The following is a 19,640-nucleotide window of genomic DNA, read 5'->3' as shown; positions in this document are numbered from 1 at the left end:
CCTCCAGGTGCTGCAAAGCTATCTTTATATTCGTTTTGGCAAAAATCAGGTGGATTTCTACCACCTGTTTTAATTCCTTCTCAATATATTACGTCTATAACTAGTTATGTCACGACATTTGCACATATAAGGTCAAGACTTCCAACGAACATTTCTCCGAATACGCTGTAATTGTTTATCAGCAGCAGCAGTTGTAGTAAAAACTGAAAATATGTCCAGACTTCGAGCCGATTACCTAAAATGTTCAGTTGTTGGTTGAATGGGACAGAGCAGCACAACCAACAACCTGGAGGGGGCGGGGCATAAAGTGGCTCTTGTATTTAAAGGGCCAGCGCTCAAAATGACCTTTCTGGTGTCATTACTCAGAAATAGGGTTGAAGATGGAGTTGAATTAATGAAGAATTCAGTCCCAAGCATAGCATTTACAGTTTATGAAGACCACAGGGAAATGTTTAAAATACATAATTCCATTTTAAAAGAAAGCAAAATATCACTACTTTAAGATATTACTAAGGGTGTCAAAATCTGTTTAGTTCAGGTTCCACATTCAGCCCAATTCCATCTCAAGTGGGTTGAACTAATAAAATACTATCATAATAACCAATAGATAATGACAACCCCTAATTCTTTCTCTTTTTTTGTGTGTAACAATTGTTAAATTACATGAAAATGTTTACAATTATATATTTTTAAATTTTTTTTTATTTAACCTTTGTTTAACTAGGAAAAAAAGATCCCATTGAGATCAAGAACCTCATTTCCAAGGGAGTCCTGGCCAAGAGGGAGCATGACATTTATTAATAATATAATTATAAACTATCCCTTCACAATAAATGTGAATAACCTGAACAAATATGAACAACCTGAAATGCCCTGGGAGAAGTAAGTTTAACTCTAATAATATTCTTGTTATTAAAGGTTTTGTGTATTTGTAGAGCCACTGTGATCTGTAAGTTGCAATGCAAATGTGTAAATGATAAACTGAGGGATAATATTGTTAAAACTGCATTTATTTTTCTTAAGACATTTCAGGTCATGTTTTCAAGGAAGGTTTGTAGATGTAAAAATTTCCATAATGAAATTGTACTTTTTCACTGTAATTATTTTACTGGTCCGGCTCATTCGAAATCATATTGGCTGTATGTGGCCCCTGAACTAAAATGAGTTTGACCCCCTACTTTAGGGTTTAGGCTGTGGTGCCTTTTAGGTAACAGCTAGAAGAAACACATTCTGTAACAGTGCCCCATCCAGTTTATTTTTAGGGTGGATAGATGCTCAAGAGTCAGACCTACATACATTTACTAGCTTCGCAACATTAATACTACACATTCATAATTCATTCCTCTATGTAAAATACTGGAATGACACAAATAATGGAGCTATTTGAAATAATGGTTAGTGGAGCAGGAAAATTTAGATAATATTGTTATTTATTTGACAAATCAATAATATATTCCTGTGAACAGCCAATCTCATGGTAACTTATTCTATACAATACAAACTGTGGTCATGTGATTCATTGTTCATTCTGACCTTATATTATTTACCCTAAAGCTCAATAATCAAAAGGCTCTGTAAGACCTGGAGTCCAACCTGCTAAAAGGTTTACAAAGTTCCTCACAAACATCTTGTAAAAGTGTCTCATCAAGTGAACTTTCAAGCCAACGCAAGCCTTGAAAAATCCAGTCATCTGACATTGTTTGTACAGAAAAAGCATGGGTTATGCTGAAACATTTGCTAGTCTATTTATTGAGTGCGCAAAAGTATTGTCTCATCATCATCTACCAATGCAGTCATTTTTTTCTACGGAAAGGTTGGCTGAGAATTAGCAGAAATGAACAGCGTTACAACCACTGTTTTTCTTTTTACAAATATTTTCTCTATTCGAGCAGCACTGAGGGTGACCTCTGACAAAGGAAGACACACAGACTCTCAACACTGGGTGCTCTTTTTGGAGGTCCTTAAGGAGAAATATGAAAAACCTGACAGGAAATGGGTGAAAAATATAAAACAGACAAAATGAGACCCTTGGAAATTCCAATATATCATGTCCCTTGTGTCGTTGCTGCCGTTTTCTTTCCATATCTCGTCAGTCTCCTCCTCATAACAAAGGCTGTAGGCAGTTTCCCCCAAGTTTTGCAAATCCACTGGGACCTTTTATAAGAAATATTTTTCACGCTTCATTTGATGTTGCTGGCGTTGATACTGTGTTTGAAGATTGTGTTTTTGATGCTCATAGTTCCTTAGAGACAATGTCACAGGGTAGAAAAATAATGGCACCTCAAGAAAAAAAAACAAAACAAAACCAGAAATGTAGGGCTGTTGACAGAGATTTGCATTAATGCTGGCGTTTCGGTCAGTAGTGGTGCTGAACATTCTGAGGTCCATCTTTCCAAAATTTAGTCATGCATGAAACATTGCATATGTTCAGGTGCACCCTGGATCAATTGCACCAGCTTTATGGAACAGCCTTTTTAGCTATGCATAACTGCAGATGGAATGACAGGTAGAATATTGCAGACTATTTCAGCTGTGTCTCTGCCAGATCAATAAACACATTCTTTTTTGTGTCTTTCTGAAGAACAACTTGAGGAGGATAAATTGCACAATAACGGAGGTAAAGTATTGTCATCAGAGCTCAGAAAACACTCATTTTGGCTGCTCACTGTCTCACTGTTTTCTCTTCTTTGTTTTCCATTCAGCTGAAACTTTTAGTGTCGGTAGAACCTGTTGTGATTCATGTGGTTTTACAGCGTTCTGTTCTGGCACATTCTTCCATTTTTCTCTTGCTTTCGGTCCATCCAGTCATGCTTAATCTGCCCGGCATTAACATATGTAAATACCACAGAAAAACTAATACATTTTGCATCAAATAACACAAGTTAATTCTTCATTATCCAAATGGAGCACATTTGCTGCTTGTAAATGTCTGCCTGCTCTTACTGATTAGTGCTGCCATCAAGATGTTAAACTAATGGGTATTTTAGTAATACATGGCAAAAGATTGTTTCATTTAACTTGATGTACTTTTATACACAAATGTTAATTCATATCAAATGGAATCTAAATAAGTTTTTATTTGATTTCATTTAGCCTCTACATTTTCACAGCAAGGTTTTAAGCATTACATTGTTATTTTGACCTAAGAGTTGATTATTTAAAATGTATTTAAAGCTGTGTGTCACTAATTCACCGCCCCTGTGCTTATGAAGGCTTTGGGTTAAATCCAGGGCAGTTTAACTCAAAACTGTCTGTATGACTATATACTAACTATCTAGTGAAACTACTCTTATTCACCGCATGTTTATACAGTGTGATATAACCGGGTGAACAGCATTAAAAGACATCAAAGCAGTGTCTGTCTGTGTCGTCATCCAACAGGGAGCCAGGCAAAGCAGGACTGGTCCATCCAGTGGCCCACCTCTGAGTCCGGCAAAGAAAACACTCCAGTATGCCAGCCAGAGGCCAGTCAGTGGATCCGGTTCCAGCTCTCCCAAAGCCCCAAAGTCCAGTCCAAATACAACCAGCACATGTGCCACAGCCCCCAGGCACTGGCCCCCCCATTGTACGCTGATCGTCTTACTGTTGATAGCCCGGCCACAGGGCTCTTCCCTTCCCTGGAATCTGGTCACCGCTCCCTGCCCCCGTCACCTCGCCAGAGGCACTTTGGCCACACGCCTCCTCGGACTCCCTTGGTGGTCAACACGATGACCCCCCCTGGTACTCCCCCTATGAGGCGACGGAACAAAGTGAAGGCCCCAGGAACGCCACCTCCGCCGAGCCGCAAGCTCATCCATCTGCTGCCGGGCTTCACCGCTCTACACCGCAGCAAGTCCCATGAGTTCCAGCTGGGGAACCGCTTGGATGACACGCAGACACCAAAGTAAGCACTATTCTCTCAAACGTATGTGACATCACAACATCAGTCACCATTTTACAGCTGGTTTACATATGCTTATGAATTCACTGAAACAATTTCAGTTGGTTCTGGTAAAAGTATCTCACCACTGTAATTTGAAACACAGATGAAATCACTGACCAGTAACACAAGCTGGATCAACAACAAAATCTAGGGTGTTAATATTTCTGATGCTGTTCAATGTTTATTTACAGACAGACATGGTGGGATTTGTCCAGCAGTTTTTATCCATCCTTGTGACTCATGATAAACATGGCTAAAAATGCCCATTTGCCCATTTTTCTGACATTTTCACTTGGCAAAGTCTTGGGATTACTGGCCCATTTTCAGTCTTTTTTATATAATCCATACATTTGCAGCTGATATTTTAAGACTTGTCGATTTTTACAGATATATTTTATATTCAGTTCAGTGACTTCAGTGTTAGCAATGGATGTATCACTAATACAAAAGTGTAATGCCTCAACAGTTCCGACAATGAAGTCTGTCTTTATTGAAAAAAAATAAGGTTGGAACCTGTAGTGTTACACTATAAGAGGTGTGAATGTGTAGTGTAAAAAATGTTTGAATACTGCTTTTAATGTCAAACTGAGGCTCTTTATTGCAAATATTTGTCAGATTGTCACTTTATTCCATTTATGGCCAAAATATCTTGGTCATGAAGTTTGTTAGGAACAGTTTTCTGAGTTGGTCAGTTGATTTCTGCAGATGAGTTGCCTGAAGAAAATTTTGGAGGTTTCACAATGTAATTCCATCCAATTCGAGTGGCGCAGAAAGGAAGTTATGGCGCCACCTTTACTTTCAGCAGTTCTCGTTGGACATAATCTTTTACTTGAGTCCAATCAGATTAATTCCTAGGAAGACATCATTGGCCATAAAGAAGCAACAGGCTGTTGGTAGAGATAAGGGGCTTCAGGGCTGAGTTCCTGACCGGCTATGCCTGTGTCTGGTGCTATGCTGATCAGATTTTGCCACAAACAGGGTCCACCACTGCTAGGTAATCAGGAACCAGAGTCCGCCTCAGGAGAGCTGCACTCATTTTGATAATGCCATTAGATGACAGTGCCCTATCGCTGCTACACTTGGTAAGTTAATGTTTGGGAGTTGTCCTCTGCTTTTACGATGGCCATCTGGGTTATATTTGCTGTGTGCTTTGGTTAGGGACATGACCATATCCACATATGACTGTTTGCTCGGGCACGTACGTGTATCTGCACAGCGAGGAGTGGATCATAGCTGCTGTGAATAGGCTCAAAACGGCATTAGAGAATTGATTACCGGTCCCTGAGCTCTGATAGTCTGCAGACTGTGAGTTGAGCTCCTCTAATCAATGGCCTGTTTGTGCCTGGAAATGTCGCAACTCATTGAGACAGGGCAGATCTGCTGCCTTTGCTGATAGCCAAGTACCTCTCATAATACATCATAATTGGTTGGAGGATGGTGCTGGCAAGCATCAAGTTGGTGGTTCAGCTCTGGCATGAGGTACTCATGTTTGTTTGTTTCATATCTGTTTGCACAAGGGAATTGGCATTTGAGCGAAGCTGGAATATTTTTTATGCATAAGTACATACCTGCAGTCCAAGTTTTATTACTGTGTTAATACATGTTAGCTGCATTAAAGTGTATGTGAGAGTCTGTTTTCGAACCAAAGTCATTCTCATGTGGACATTTAAGAATCCCTTCGTAATGAGCTTTAAGGACAACATGTGCAAAACTAATTTGATGTTTCATTTGTAAGTTAAATATGGTGGATAATAAGGTGGTTAAATACAACAGCACAAATAATAATCCATAATATCTGACCTTTTCACAAAACACAACAACTCAGAATATAAAATGATCAGGACATTGGTGACATTAGTTTTGAATAAATAAATCAAATAACAGACTGATCAGAAAAAAAATGACAACTGAACATAAATCAGTCTCATGAATTAATTAATTTACTTTAAAAGTTGAGTTGAGTTTATTGTCATTGTCAAACAAGTAGCAACGAAATTTAGGGTTGCTAAAATCTTCTTTTGCGGATTATTTATTGTAGTGCTGCAACCGATTAACTGACTCAAAGTGATCCAAAAAAATCATTCAACCACAATTCTCCTGAATCAGAGCTTTGTTTCCTTAATTTCTCTGCTGTTAAAAATTGGTTCCAGTGTTTTGTTTCACACGGACGCTTATTGTGACGCACAAACAAGCTTCAGTTCAGGAAAACTGCAACAGAATATCTCCCTTCAATCAATTCGAGTCGATTAATCAAATCGCGACTTTTTGCATTGACTTCAAGCAGCTAGTCGATTAATTGGTTGCTGCTCTAATTTATTGTATGTGATGACTTTTTAATGTGGCCGAAGACCCATAGAATATCATGGAGGGATGGGGTTTATGATTTATACTGCAGCCAGCCACCAGGTGGAGAATGAGATATTAACTCTGCTGCATCCATCTGTATATACAGTCTATGGTAAATCTGAAAAATAGGTTGTTGACTCCTGTTGTGCTGCATGTAGGTGACTTTACCTTACTCTTTTTTAGATTTGTCAAATTTTACATCAGAAACTGGAAATAGATTCCCCTCAAATTCTACTGAATCTGAAGAAACTCTATCACCTCATTGTGGTGCCAGTGTAGCATCTTGCACCATACAAAGAACAAAATCACTGTCATACATTGTTCCTGACTTTAAAAACAAAACAAAACAAAACAAAAAAACAATAAATAATCTCCCTGCCTTCTTCCACCCCTGTTTGTGGTTTTTGAAGATATCTGCTTAATTTTTGTGCCTCGGACAGCTGAGGCATCCAATGATTTACACATGAAGTGAAACCTGTTTCAATCATCGTGTGCACACCTGAGTACTGTTTTAAGACAGACTCCAGGACAATGTCAGGATTAAAAACAAGTAGCAAATCACCAGTTTCAAACACAAGGCCATTCCGTACTTTAATGGCTTATATCCTGTTCTTTGTTTCCAAACTACCCATATTTCCTCACATTACCAATGGCAGGATTTTAATAAGCTCACCATCATCCTTAGGTCCTCATTTTCTTCTGCTTAATTGCCTGGTATTGTGGCCGGGACACAATAACCAGGGATTACCCTCTGACCCACAGAGACATTTTTCTCCCTTTAACTTAATGAGATATGGCCTAATATCTCATTATCACTGCATAATACAGCACTAAGGCTATGTGGCTGAATGTGCAAGAATGTTAAGCATACCATGGTGAAGGAACTGATAGATAAATGACTTTTCATTTTATGAAGTCTGACAGCTGACTGTTGTCATTTTGTCTGGGAAACACTCAAATATTTGTGCTAAAAGGATGACAAATGTTTATTATGTTCTATCTTGTTAGAGCTTTTCATAGACATACTTATAGTCATTATTGTATTAAAGCTGCAAATATTACATTGGTAACTGAACGCTTTAAAATATGGTTAATATTCATGTTTTATATAGAATAGATTGTCACACATTATACTTTCTACAGAGCATCTTAAATTTCTTCCTCCTTCACAATCGCCTTTGCTTCAATGTTTATCTTCAGCCAAAGATCTGTTGAATGTGCAGGCATGTTTCTTTGTTTAGTAAAATCTGAGGCATTTCTGTGGTCGGCCCATGTGGACTGTCATCTTCTGGCTTTTTGTCTCTTTAATGTGCTTGTCGGAGTGATGATGTCTTTTCAGCTTGCACCGAACCACAGACTGGTTTTTATCCCTCTGTAGAACTAATGAGCAAATTGCTTCCTCACCAATGTGTTCAGTAATCTATGATGGCAAAGAAAATAATCGCACTAAGTTGAAACAGCTGCCTTTATTAAAACTCATAATGCATGAAACAGTAAACTTTAACAGGTGTTGGATAATTGGAGATTTCCTTATGCTACATAAATATTCAGTCATGTTTCAGTCCTGCCTTAGCTCTGCATTTACTGATAAAAGTACGTACTTTGGCTTTTTGCACAAATACTTTGCACTACAATAATATATACATAAACATAAATTCTAATAGACCAGATCCTTGGAGACATCCACTCACTGTATAAAACTCCACTTTGCACTCTGTACATATTACAATGGAAATCCATTGTAAATCTCATCCTATTGTTGTCCTTGTCTCTAGTCCAATGTTTGTCTATATTCGGTCTACAGGGTGGGGAAGCAAAATTTACAATGAACATTTAGTTGTTTTTTCTCAGCAGGCACTACGTCAGTTGTTTTGAAACCAAACATATATTGATGTCATAATCATACCTAACACTATTATCCATACCTTTTCAGAAACTTTGCCCATATGAGTAATCAGGAAAGCAAACATCAAAGAGTGTGTGATTTGCTGAATGCACTCGTCACACCAAAGGAGATTTCAAAAATAGTTGGAGTGTCCATAAAGACTGTTTATAATGGAAAGAAGAGAATGACTATGAGCAAAACTATTACGAGAAAGTCTGGAAGATACTATTAAAGAAGAATGGGAGAAGTTGTCACCCCAATATTTGAGGAACACTTGCGCAAGTTTCAGGAAGCGTGTGAAGGCAGTTATTGAGAAAGAAGGAGGACACATAGAATAAAAACATTTTCTATTATGTCAATTTTCTTGTGGCAAATAAATTCTCATGACTTTCAATAAACTAATTGGTCATACACTGTCTTTCAATCCTTGCCTCAAAATATTGTAAATTTTGCTTCCCCACCCTGTGTGTTCAAGTGTGATTGAGTTTATGTTGTTTTGGGTTCATGTTGAAACGGGTTGCAAAGAAAAAACAAAGCCAAATTCCTTGTGCGTGTTCACATACTTGGCCAATAAAGCTGATTCTGATTCTGATATTTGGCTATTTTGCACGGACACGTGTTGTTTCTTAACTGACCAAATTTAAAGGCAGAATCATTCATTTAAGTGCATTTGTTTTTGCATTCAGTTAACATCTCCTAATTGTATACTTCCTTTCTATTCTGTGTGTGTCTTGAAAAATAATCTGTGTCTTGGAGTGATCCACACAGTACTTTTGAAGGAGTATTGAAGGAAGGGCTCGCTATTAGAAATGTCATCTCAAGAAGCCACCTGATTTTTAGTAAGAAGATCTGTCTTTGATTTGTCCAGTCTGTTAGAATCACACAGTATGTCTGTGAGCCAGGGCTGGACAACATGTAAATTATATTAATTTGATTAATCAAGGTTTAGGTTTCTGAAATTTGTGAAAAACGCTGCTTGAAGAATGTTCTTGCATAAATTTAAAGGGCAACAAAGATTTTTTTTTATTGTCAATTCATGAGAACAGGACATGCAGAGAATTCAGATACTGTTTCTCTCTCACCTTGAAATAAAAAAAAGTGGTATAAATAAGTGATATAATGAATGAACTACAATAGAATATAAAGTGTATATATCAGTCTGTTTACAATAGAAGCTGTAGTGCAATAGGACGTGCATAATGAAACAATAGTATAATTGTGATTATTAATTATAACCACAGTTATAATAATTATGGATGTGTTTCTCTGGTTGAATATGGCAGATAGTTTCAGTAAATAAAGAACATGTGAGTCATATTTTGTGTTCAGTTCATGTAGCAAAAACAAACAAACAAAAATAATAAAAATGGTAAGCATTAATAATTAACACCCATGACACTGAAGAAAAAAACTGAGAGATTGAATTTTTTGGTTGTATTGCCCAGCTCTACTCTGAGTTCATCAGTTTATTGTTTAACTCTATAAACACTGTCCTGTTTTTGTGACGGGAAAACAGTTACATTGACATTGTGTGCTTCTTGCAACAACAAGCAGAAATGACCCAAGCTTGGTTTAATTTCATGAAGAATGATGACAACCGGGCTAATTTTAATAATTTGTAAAACACCATATTTCCAGTAATAGTGAGAACCACTGGAAATATAATGATATATATATATATATATATATATATAATATATTCCAGGAATGCCTTAGATTTGACATTTTACACATGAGCGTCACTGCTTCCTAACCAAGCAGCTGCATGTCTGTTTCTGACAGTAAATATCCTACAGTAAGTTATAATGGAATTAGTGAACAGACAGGCTGTGATCACATCCCCTAAGTGTCTGCATGAGGAAAGGACAAGGCACCAAAGTAGCCCTTGACTTGATGAATTCAGTTTGTAAAAAGTGAAAATTGTAGATTAAAATATTCATATATTCATCCATATATTCAACTGTTTTATTGAAGTTCATAATTATTCGATAAATGTTACTGTAACAGCTCAATGAAATAGCCTTAGAGAGTTATTGGCGTATATATTAGCCCACTGTGATTTATTTTTTATGAATAGATGCGTTTCAGCAGCAAACCCATCCTCTGAGGGAATAAGAATCATGTAGGAAGAGAATTTAATGTTTAATTGATAACTTTCTTTACAGCCTACATTTGGGAATAAACTACCAACAACAATAGTTCATAATAATAATATACAATATATACTGTTTCTTCTTTCAAATATATAAAAAAATGACTTAAAATTATCCTTAGAGCAGTGGTTCCCAATGTTTTTTGGCTCGTGACCCCATTTTAACGTCACAAATTTCTGGCGACCCCACACATCCAAAATGAAGACTTTTTATTTTTTTGCTAAAATTAATTTGTTTCTGATCATGTAATAGTTTGCAATACTATGTAGCAAGTAACATTAACTTTAGATGACATTTAGTCTATATAATATATATTATTATGGACTGAGGCAGAAAAGCCAGGTGTAGATTACTGCACAAAGTGAGAATTTAATTTTCCTTGGTCAGGATATGTACAGTCAGTCCAGCTTGGATTTACAAGGCTGCAAACTAATACTGAACAAACAATAACTCGAAGTATGAATTATGAAAGAGCTGCAGCATCTGAAACTGACCACAATGAACAGTTGAAAGATAAACAGTACCACAGTGCTTCAGTTTCATCTTCAGTTTGTCATGTCTTTTATGTATTGAGATTGTCTCTCTCGACTCACCATACATGTTTTTATTAGTAAGATTTTCTTTTTCTTTTTATCAATTACTAGAAATTTCAGGTGACCCCATTTGAATTCCAGGCAACCCAAAAACACTGCCTTAGAGTCTTATGCTGCGTTCCGGGCTGGTTTTTGAGCCCGTAAATCACGACTTCAAACCACGACTCACAACTTTGTAACGTTCCAGGCAAGTCATGCCAAACTGTTTGAGCACAAGGAATTGTGGTAGCTAGATGTAAACAAACCAGCATGGCGGACTGTACGTTATGCTCATTTACAATTGTTTCAATCGCCAAAGTTGCTTGCTCTTTGCTTATTTGAGGGAAACGGAGGAGTAAAAATGGCGCATAAGGCAAGAGAAGCCATTATACCTATTATGTTACGTTATTTGTATATTTGGATACGTATTTGGTGTTAATTTATTCTTGTCCTAACACTAGACCAGCTGCTGATTATGCAGAGCATTTGCAGATAAATAATGTCAGAGCAATATCTTGTTTTAATAAACAATCTGCATAAACACTGCATCCAGGGGGGCTGCCATTGTTGTTTCACGGGCTACGTGACGTCAGAGCATGGAACTGGAAGTACATGGATCTAGTACGAGTTCACGGGTGGGAAGTTATGGGTTTGACTGCCATTCCAGTGCATTTTCATGGGTAGAAGGTTGGAAAAACATGAGTTACGGGTGGCCTGGAACGCAGCATTAAAGGGGGTCATATTTTGCTAAACCCACTTTTATTAGTCTTTGGTTCATTTAGTTGTGTATTTGGACCCTAATAGTTCAAAAAGTTTGAATTTGAACCCTCCAGGTGCTGCAAAGCTATCTTTATATTCATTCTGGCAAAAATTGAGTGGATTACTACAACCCGTTTCAATTCCTGCTTAGTTTATTACATTTTATAGCTAGTTACATCACGACATTTGCGCATATAAGGTCAAGACTTCCGACGAACATTTCTCCAAGTGCGCCTTAATTCTTTGTCATCAGCAGTGGTTGTAGTCCACACTAAAAATATGAGTGTGCAGCCAACAACCTGGAGGGCATGAATTGGCTCACTTGTATTTAAAGGGCCAGCGCTCAAAACGACCTTTCTTGTGTTACTCAGAAATATTGTTATAGATGAGCCTGCAGAGTTAAATTAATGAAGAATTCAGACCCAAGCATAGCATTTACAGTTTATGTAGACCACAGGGAAATGTTTTAAAATGCATAATTCCATTTAAAAAAGCAAAATATCACTCCTTTAAGAATAAAGAGCTCAGAAGTTCTGCCAAAGATGCCAAAGTATAGGACTGTTGAGAAATTGAACTGAATAAATCCACATTAATGTTCCAGGGGACTTATACTACAGGGAGTAATGAGTCACTCTGCTGGTCTCCCATTATGAGGAATCCTAACGCTGCGGGGCCTTTGAAAAAAAGTGTCTGAAAGTGATAAGACTTGATGAGAACCATGAAGAATCAACTTTTAAAATGAAAGAAAGTGACAAAGTTTTCACCTCTGGACACAGCTTTAAATGAAAAGAATGGAGTTTGATGATGAAATCACAGCGTTTCTTCTACACAAATGTGATTCCGAGGCTTATGAAGGTATAAAGTTATTCTGTGATGTTATTGTCTGTGCTAAGTTGCCAATTGTTGATCCACATTCAGACTAAACTGTGACCGTTCTGACCTTGTTTAGATGATTCCATACAGATCTGTAGTTCAGCTATTGGCAACATAAACTGAACAGAAAACAAAAGTGATTTATGGTTTTACTGTGGCTGTTTTCTGTCTAAAAACACAGCTAAGCTAACAGAGCGATCATGTAAAAAATCAACTGATGCAGGACGTGAAGGTTAAAAAAACTCAGTGTTATTTTCACCAACTGTGAAAATAACCAGCTGTGGGTTTTCGTTTGGAGAAGAAAACTTGACGATACCACAAGAGAGATGCATGTAAACAATGAACTTTATATTTCATTCAATGAGTGATACAGTCTGTGGATACATAGCATTGATTTGTTGATGGTTTTTGGTAGTATTAAGTGTGTTCTGTAACGGTACTGGTTCTGGTTCTGGTTCTGGACTATCTTCTACTGTTGAGAGTTTGGAATATGAATAAAACATTACCACCCCTTTAAATCATTCCAAAGATATTGCAGTGTAAATCATTCTAACCATTATATTTTGTCCATATCCTTTTTTGCATAAAAGACACTGATAACAGTATTTTATAGCTTTTTTTGTTGAATTGGATAGACGTGCATAGTGAATTCTTATCACTTCTCTATACATATATGCAGAGGAGACACTTGTTCCTGTGGTAATGTCTCAGCCTCTTGATTGATGGATGTTGCATAAAAATAGAACATGTTCCATGTCTTTAATAGGTGTATAGTATAGAAGATAAACTTGCCAATTAGTAGCATTTGAAGTCATTTGGACGCTGAGTTCCTTCATTTCAAGTACAAGCCGCCAACCTTCAAATGTAACGTCTGAGATTCCTTTGAGCCTGTACAGAAAAAACGAATTATTTGGATTTTTATCGTAGTAACAGTGGAGATCAGTCAGTCATCTTAGCAGTCCAATCACTCCTCCTCTTTACATCTGTGCTTTCTATATCATGCCTGTGTTGACTACAAACCGGCAAAACACATTTCTCCAACCTATAATTAATGAGCTGTTTTCCAACATTAAAAATATGCTGAGTCTGGGGATGGAGCCAAGATCAGGCAAATTTAGGGAAGTAATTAGGTTGAAATGAGCCTGCGTCATTCAGTGTACACTCACAGTAAATATATATGTAGGAGACTAAAGTTCATGTATCTGTGCACATTTATTTGATGTTTATAATTACAGTTTAGCTCCATTATGTTCTGTCTATTTTTGTTCTGGAAGTAGCAGCCGTTATTGTAGTACTAGCGCATTGAGCTAGATCCTGGACTTCATCATTGTCAATACGGGTGGGATGTGGAAAGGGTGGTGTTTTTACACTCCACATCCCGACCCTGAAGGGCAAGATCAACATGGATATTTGTTGTGCATTCACACATGCTGTACCACATTTGTCCAGCAGTCACTGCCAAAGTGTTCACGTGATTCTGGGTGATTGTAAGGCTATTGTATTCCAAAATTACTAATATCTCCCAAAATGTTGGTTCTATCAACTTGTCATTTTTGCTAGTCTCTTCCATGATCAAAAATACATAAGTATATCAAACTGCAGCAGTCAGCTCTTTCTGGATTTTGGGCCGGATCTATCAAAGGTTTGCTCATGTTAAAATGTGTGCAAACTCATTGCACACTCAAAAAAATGTACAAACTGATTTACTAACAGTGTGCAATAAGGGTTACGTCTTTCAAAGGTGCAAAATAGTGCATCTGCATCCAGTTAGTACATTTACCACAATGAATATGCAATTTGGGATGTTTACATGCAGTTGTGCGTGCGCTGGGAGGAGAAAATGTAAATGTACTAATTTAGCACGCACAAAGTGATTTATCAAATCCGAAAGCAATTTTGCTCATAGAAACCGCATCTATATTTACTGCGTCTCAAAAGGAGGTGCAAACGGTTTGGATGTGTAATTGGGCATATCTGGCTGCAGTTAAGAAACAAAGAAATGATGAAATGAGATGCAGAGAATGTATTTTTCACCCTCGTGTGAGCATTTTTGGAGTGATGGAAGAAAAAAATAACTGAGGCATATGCCCCCCCTGCCACACACAGACACACACACACACACACACACATTTTACGGGACTCTTTTCCACTCCTGATGATTGTGATTAAAAATACGCACCGACATTCAGCTACAAGTGTGACAAAATTATATGCACGTGACAGTCATTCAATCCAACTACCCCCCACCCCAAGCAGGCACGCATGCACACACACACACACGCACGCACGCACACACACACACACACACACACACACCCCTTTAAAATGAAAAATAAATGAATGAATGAATGAGTCATGCAACACCTTCTATGACAAAACTCCTCCAACGTTACATTTCCGTGCATCTGGATCATTCAGGCACTGTTCCCATTAGTGCTGGTGGATCCCAGAGCAGTTTTTACAGCGTATTGTCTCCAGTAGCGCGTGCAAAACCCTCATTTAAATAGGGTGGTCTCCAAGATTTGCACCTGTGGTAATTTGTGCAAGCAATCTTGGTAAATCACCTGCAAACCGTGGTCACCCCCCACCCGCAAAATTCTAGATTGCACAAGCAAATTACGACACGCAAATTGGGATTTTAGTAGATACAGCCCTTTGTGTGATGCCCAAGACACACACACACACACACACACACACACACACACACACACAGAGTCCACTTCCCTTTTATAAAATAAATGAGACAACAAATAAACATTAACTACAAATTAATTCAGAAAGATTTGTTGTTAGTTCTGTCTACATGAACTTTGGCAAGAATTAGGTTTATATGCTAACCTCTGACCTTAAGTTAACCTCTTTTTTTATCATCAAATATGTATTATATACAACATAAATATCGGGGTTATGGTGTATTTAAGCACATGAAGTGTAAATAATCAATATTTATTTACTACAGTTGACCCCATCTTCTGTCCACAATAATAGGACATATGTCAGATAAGATAAGATAAGATAAGATAAGGCAAAGTAAGATAAGACAAGGTAAGTTAAGGTAAGATAAGGTAAAATAAGGTAATATAAGATAAGGTAAAATAAGATAAGATATTTTAAAATAAGATAAAGTAAGATAGAACTTTATTTATCCCCCTGTGGGGAAATTTCACAGTTAACAGCAGCAACATACAACAAGTAAGTACAGAGAAAAAGACAGATAAAAAAAACCCACAAATGAGTGAAAATGAAAATATAAAGAGAAAAATAAGAAATTTGGTATTTAGATAAATATCTCTATAAATAATGAATTTGAATTAAAAATTAAATATTATTTACGTCATCATGACTGCACAATGTACATGGTGTGATATGGTGGTGTTACTGGAAATATCTTGTCTTTTTCATATTCTTCAAGTGTTCTGTATGGATATTTCCAGAGGCATGCTTACACCACATCTTGTATTGGATCAATACATAACTAACATTCATATGAGTGTGATGACTTATTACTTGTAGATGGATTATGCCAGAGACATACTTACAAGGCCCTTTGTATTAGATCAATATATCACCAACATTAATGTGAGTGTGATGACTGAAAAACTCATTAAACCATATGTGACATGATCGATCATGTTCATGTATAATAATGGTTTTAATAAGCTGAAAAATCCACCACCGTTTGGCTGATCATGAAGTAAAGCCACAAAAAGAAACAGCCCTGTCAGGATACTTTCTCCCTGTCGATGTATTTAACGTCTTGTCGTTAAAAATTGCCAAATGACGCACTCTTTCCCATTCACTTATTTGACTTTGAAATGTGAGAACCAATTTGTGCAGTCAGTCAGCTGCCTCCCATCCCACTGAGCACCTGCAAACACTGAACGACATACACACCGAAGGCAAAGCATGAAACGCTGCCACACACACGTGCACAATCAGTAAATCATCAAACCGACAGTTGCCAGTGCCCTTTTCTGATGCTTCCGAAAGATTTGCAAATTGGTTTCTATTCTCTCTTTAAAGCATTATCAAATTTTTACTGTTGCTCTGAGAATTACTAATCTCCAAACCACTAACATAAAAATCATTATGAAGCACTTGTATGTTGTTGAAAACACTGATTAGAACAATCAACAATGAATATTTGATAATTACAGATAGGGAGTTGTTTTAACTATATTATACAGCACATCTAAATTAAACAGATTGACTTGTAAGCATCAGAAAATGAAACAGTTGGAGAAGAAAAAATTTTGAATCGAATCGTAGCCCCAAAAATTGGAATCGAATCGAATCATGAGATGGTAAAAGATTCCCACGCCTAATACAAATATTAGACAGGTGGTAATAATGTTCTGCTCCCATAGATGCTCCATTGGTTGAGATCCAGTTGTTCTTTAGATACTTTTTTAGGGTCACTGGGAATGAACAACATTAGCTGGAGGTTCTGGGACCCAGTGACTTCACCATCACATTTTCTCTCTTGTTAAAGTTGCTCAAATCCCTACTCTTGTCCATTTTGCTGTTTCTAGCACATACACTTCGAGGGCTAAATGTTCATGTGCTGCCACCCACTGACAGGACCCACTGTAATGAGATAATCAAAAAAATACCACTTTGACGGTCAGTGGTCAGAATGTTATGGCTTATGTGACCTTGTTGTTTTTATTTCTTTACTTTTAAAAATGGAGTGTGTTTTAGGGATGAACCCACATCCACTGTTTCATAACAGGCATAACATCTAGTAGCCTTTGTGCCGCATGAGTCACTGGAAACAATATTGAATGGGATGCAGAACTCCACACACTCGTCTCCAAGTTTAGATTCTGCTGTAAATTGTTCTTTATGAACGCTGGCTTGACAGAGCTTGAGTGGGCTTGTTTGGCTGTGGGGCGGTGGGCCCATGAGGTGAGTGTTTCGTACTTAAATAATGGTGGCAACTGATCCACAGGACATTAGAAAACAGAGGGAAAGAGATAATTGGACTGCTAATCACAGCCTAGTTTATTGGTTGTTTGCATGACACTAAAACGTTATTTTTATTGTAACTTTATCCCAGTTGGAACACTTCTTGAGTTGATCCACCTGAACCCATGATATTTTCTACCTAGGTCATGGGTTAATTCACATATTACTATAGTATATTAAACAATATTTGTGTTTAAAGGCAAAAGAAATCATTGTTTAGTTCATTATAATTTATGATTGTCACATACATAAACATACACATATATGCAATAACACTTCACTTTTGTCATTTTTGTTTTCCCAGTTCGTCTTATTAAAGTATGTAAGATTTAGCATATTCATATTCTATCTCCAAAGCAGATATTTTCCAAGTAGACCACTATAATATCCAGAACAATCCTCAGGCTATGTCTGATCTAAAATGGCTCTAAAATGTCCAACTTTTGCTACTTTTACACCTTGTGTCCCTAAAATGGAGAGTGGAAATACCGACAATTTAACAGAGCCTTAAAATATAGCAAAAAGGTTATGCTCGGAGAGATGTGGAAAATTTGGTGCATCATTAAAATGTAAATGCGAGTATGTGCAATGGAAACAGATTCAGTGAATAACTGTGTGTGTCTACATCTGAGGAAGAATAAGGAGATAGCAACAGATGCTTGAATTAATATAAGCAGAAATTGTCATTATATTAGAAGGACAACAGCTATGAAAGACCACCATGTGTGCAAAGTGAAACTGTGAGAGGGTCTGACACAACACTATAAGAGCCGGTTCTGGGAAATTACACAAGCCTTATGTCTGTCGACCCCTCAATCAACAGCTCAGACAGAAGGTAAATGGATGGAATAATGGGTCAAAGTCTTAAAGCATGAGGATCAAAAACCAGCTCTTAAAAAAACAGGAATGTGTGGAAAGGTATATATATTATAACATAATAAGCTACTTATTATTATTATTATTATTACTATTAGTTATTATTTACTTTGCCACTTGTTTCTACTAGTACTTTTATTCTGTGATTATTTTACTATATAGTGTGCATAGTATAATATGTTATAACATAATAAGCTACCTATTATTATTATTATTATTATTATTATTATTTATTATTTTTATTTACTTTACCACTTGTTTCTACAAGTACTTTTATTCTGTGATTATTAAACTATATAGTGTGCATAGTATAATATGTTATAACATAATAAGCTACCCATTATTATTATTTATTAATGTTTTTATTTACTTTACCACTTGTTTCTATTAGTACTTTAATTCTGTGATTATTGAACTATATAGTGTGCATAGTATATTGTATTATAACATAATAAGCTACCTGTTATTATTATTATTATTATTATTATTATTATTATTATTATTATTATTATTATTATTATTATTATTATTTACTTTAACACTTATTTCTACTACTTCTTGTGTTTTGTGATCACTAAACTATATAGTGTGTATAGTATAATATATTATACATAATAAGCTATTTATTATTATTGCTGTTATTTATTATTTTTATTTACTTTACCACTTGTTTCTACTAATACTTTTAGTGCGATTATTAAACTATATAGTGTGCATAGTATAATATATTATAACATAATATGATACTTGTTGTTACTGTTATTTTTATTTACTTTACCACTTGTTTCTACTAGTACTTTTATTCTGTGATTATTAAACTATATAGTGTGCATAGTATAATATATTATAATAAGATACTTATTATAATTATTATTATTACTACTTTGCCACTTGTTTCTACAAGTACTTTCCAATATACAATTTTAAAATTTTTCACTACTGTTTTTTATTGTTATTGTGTTGCTTTTTTGTTGCAGTATTTCTTGTGCATATATTTAGTGTTGTGCTGCTTTTGGAACCTCAATTTCCTGAAGGCTCTGCCCAAAGGATCAACAAAGTTCTATTTTATGTAATGCAATCTAATCTAAATTTGTATTTTCTGAAAATCTGGGTATAATTTGCGACGTATTTCAACAGACACCCACTTGATGAAACAGACCCCCCCGTTGTCAGTTCTAATTGGGTCTTATCAGTAACCTGCTCCGTCATGCTTCATCACATGACCTATGCACAGTAAGAAAACTAGACCCCATGCTTAAATAACAGCTGTTAATCCAACATAGTTG

The 19,640-nt window shown here is 36.4% G+C and overlaps 1 protein-coding gene across 1 annotated transcript in view; it reads left to right on the top strand.

Moving 5' to 3' along the window:
• Positions 1 to 19,640, top strand: part of ksr2 (kinase suppressor of ras 2) — a 178,289-nt gene that overhangs the window by 51,315 nt on the left and 107,334 nt on the right. The window contains exons 5-6 of the mRNA XM_030144487.1: positions 2,582 to 2,617; positions 3,382 to 3,883. Coding sequence (XP_030000347.1) covers positions 2,582 to 2,617; positions 3,382 to 3,883 — 538 coding nt within the window. The remainder of the gene's footprint in view (positions 1 to 2,581; positions 2,618 to 3,381; positions 3,884 to 19,640) is intronic.

The sequence above is a fragment of the Sphaeramia orbicularis genome, chromosome 9 (assembly GCF_902148855.1).
Source record: "Sphaeramia orbicularis chromosome 9, fSphaOr1.1, whole genome shotgun sequence".
Lineage (NCBI taxonomy): Eukaryota > Metazoa > Chordata > Actinopteri > Kurtiformes > Apogonidae > Sphaeramia > Sphaeramia orbicularis.
The sequence above is the reverse complement of the archived record's forward strand: the minus strand, read 5'-3'. Positions and strand labels throughout refer to the sequence as shown.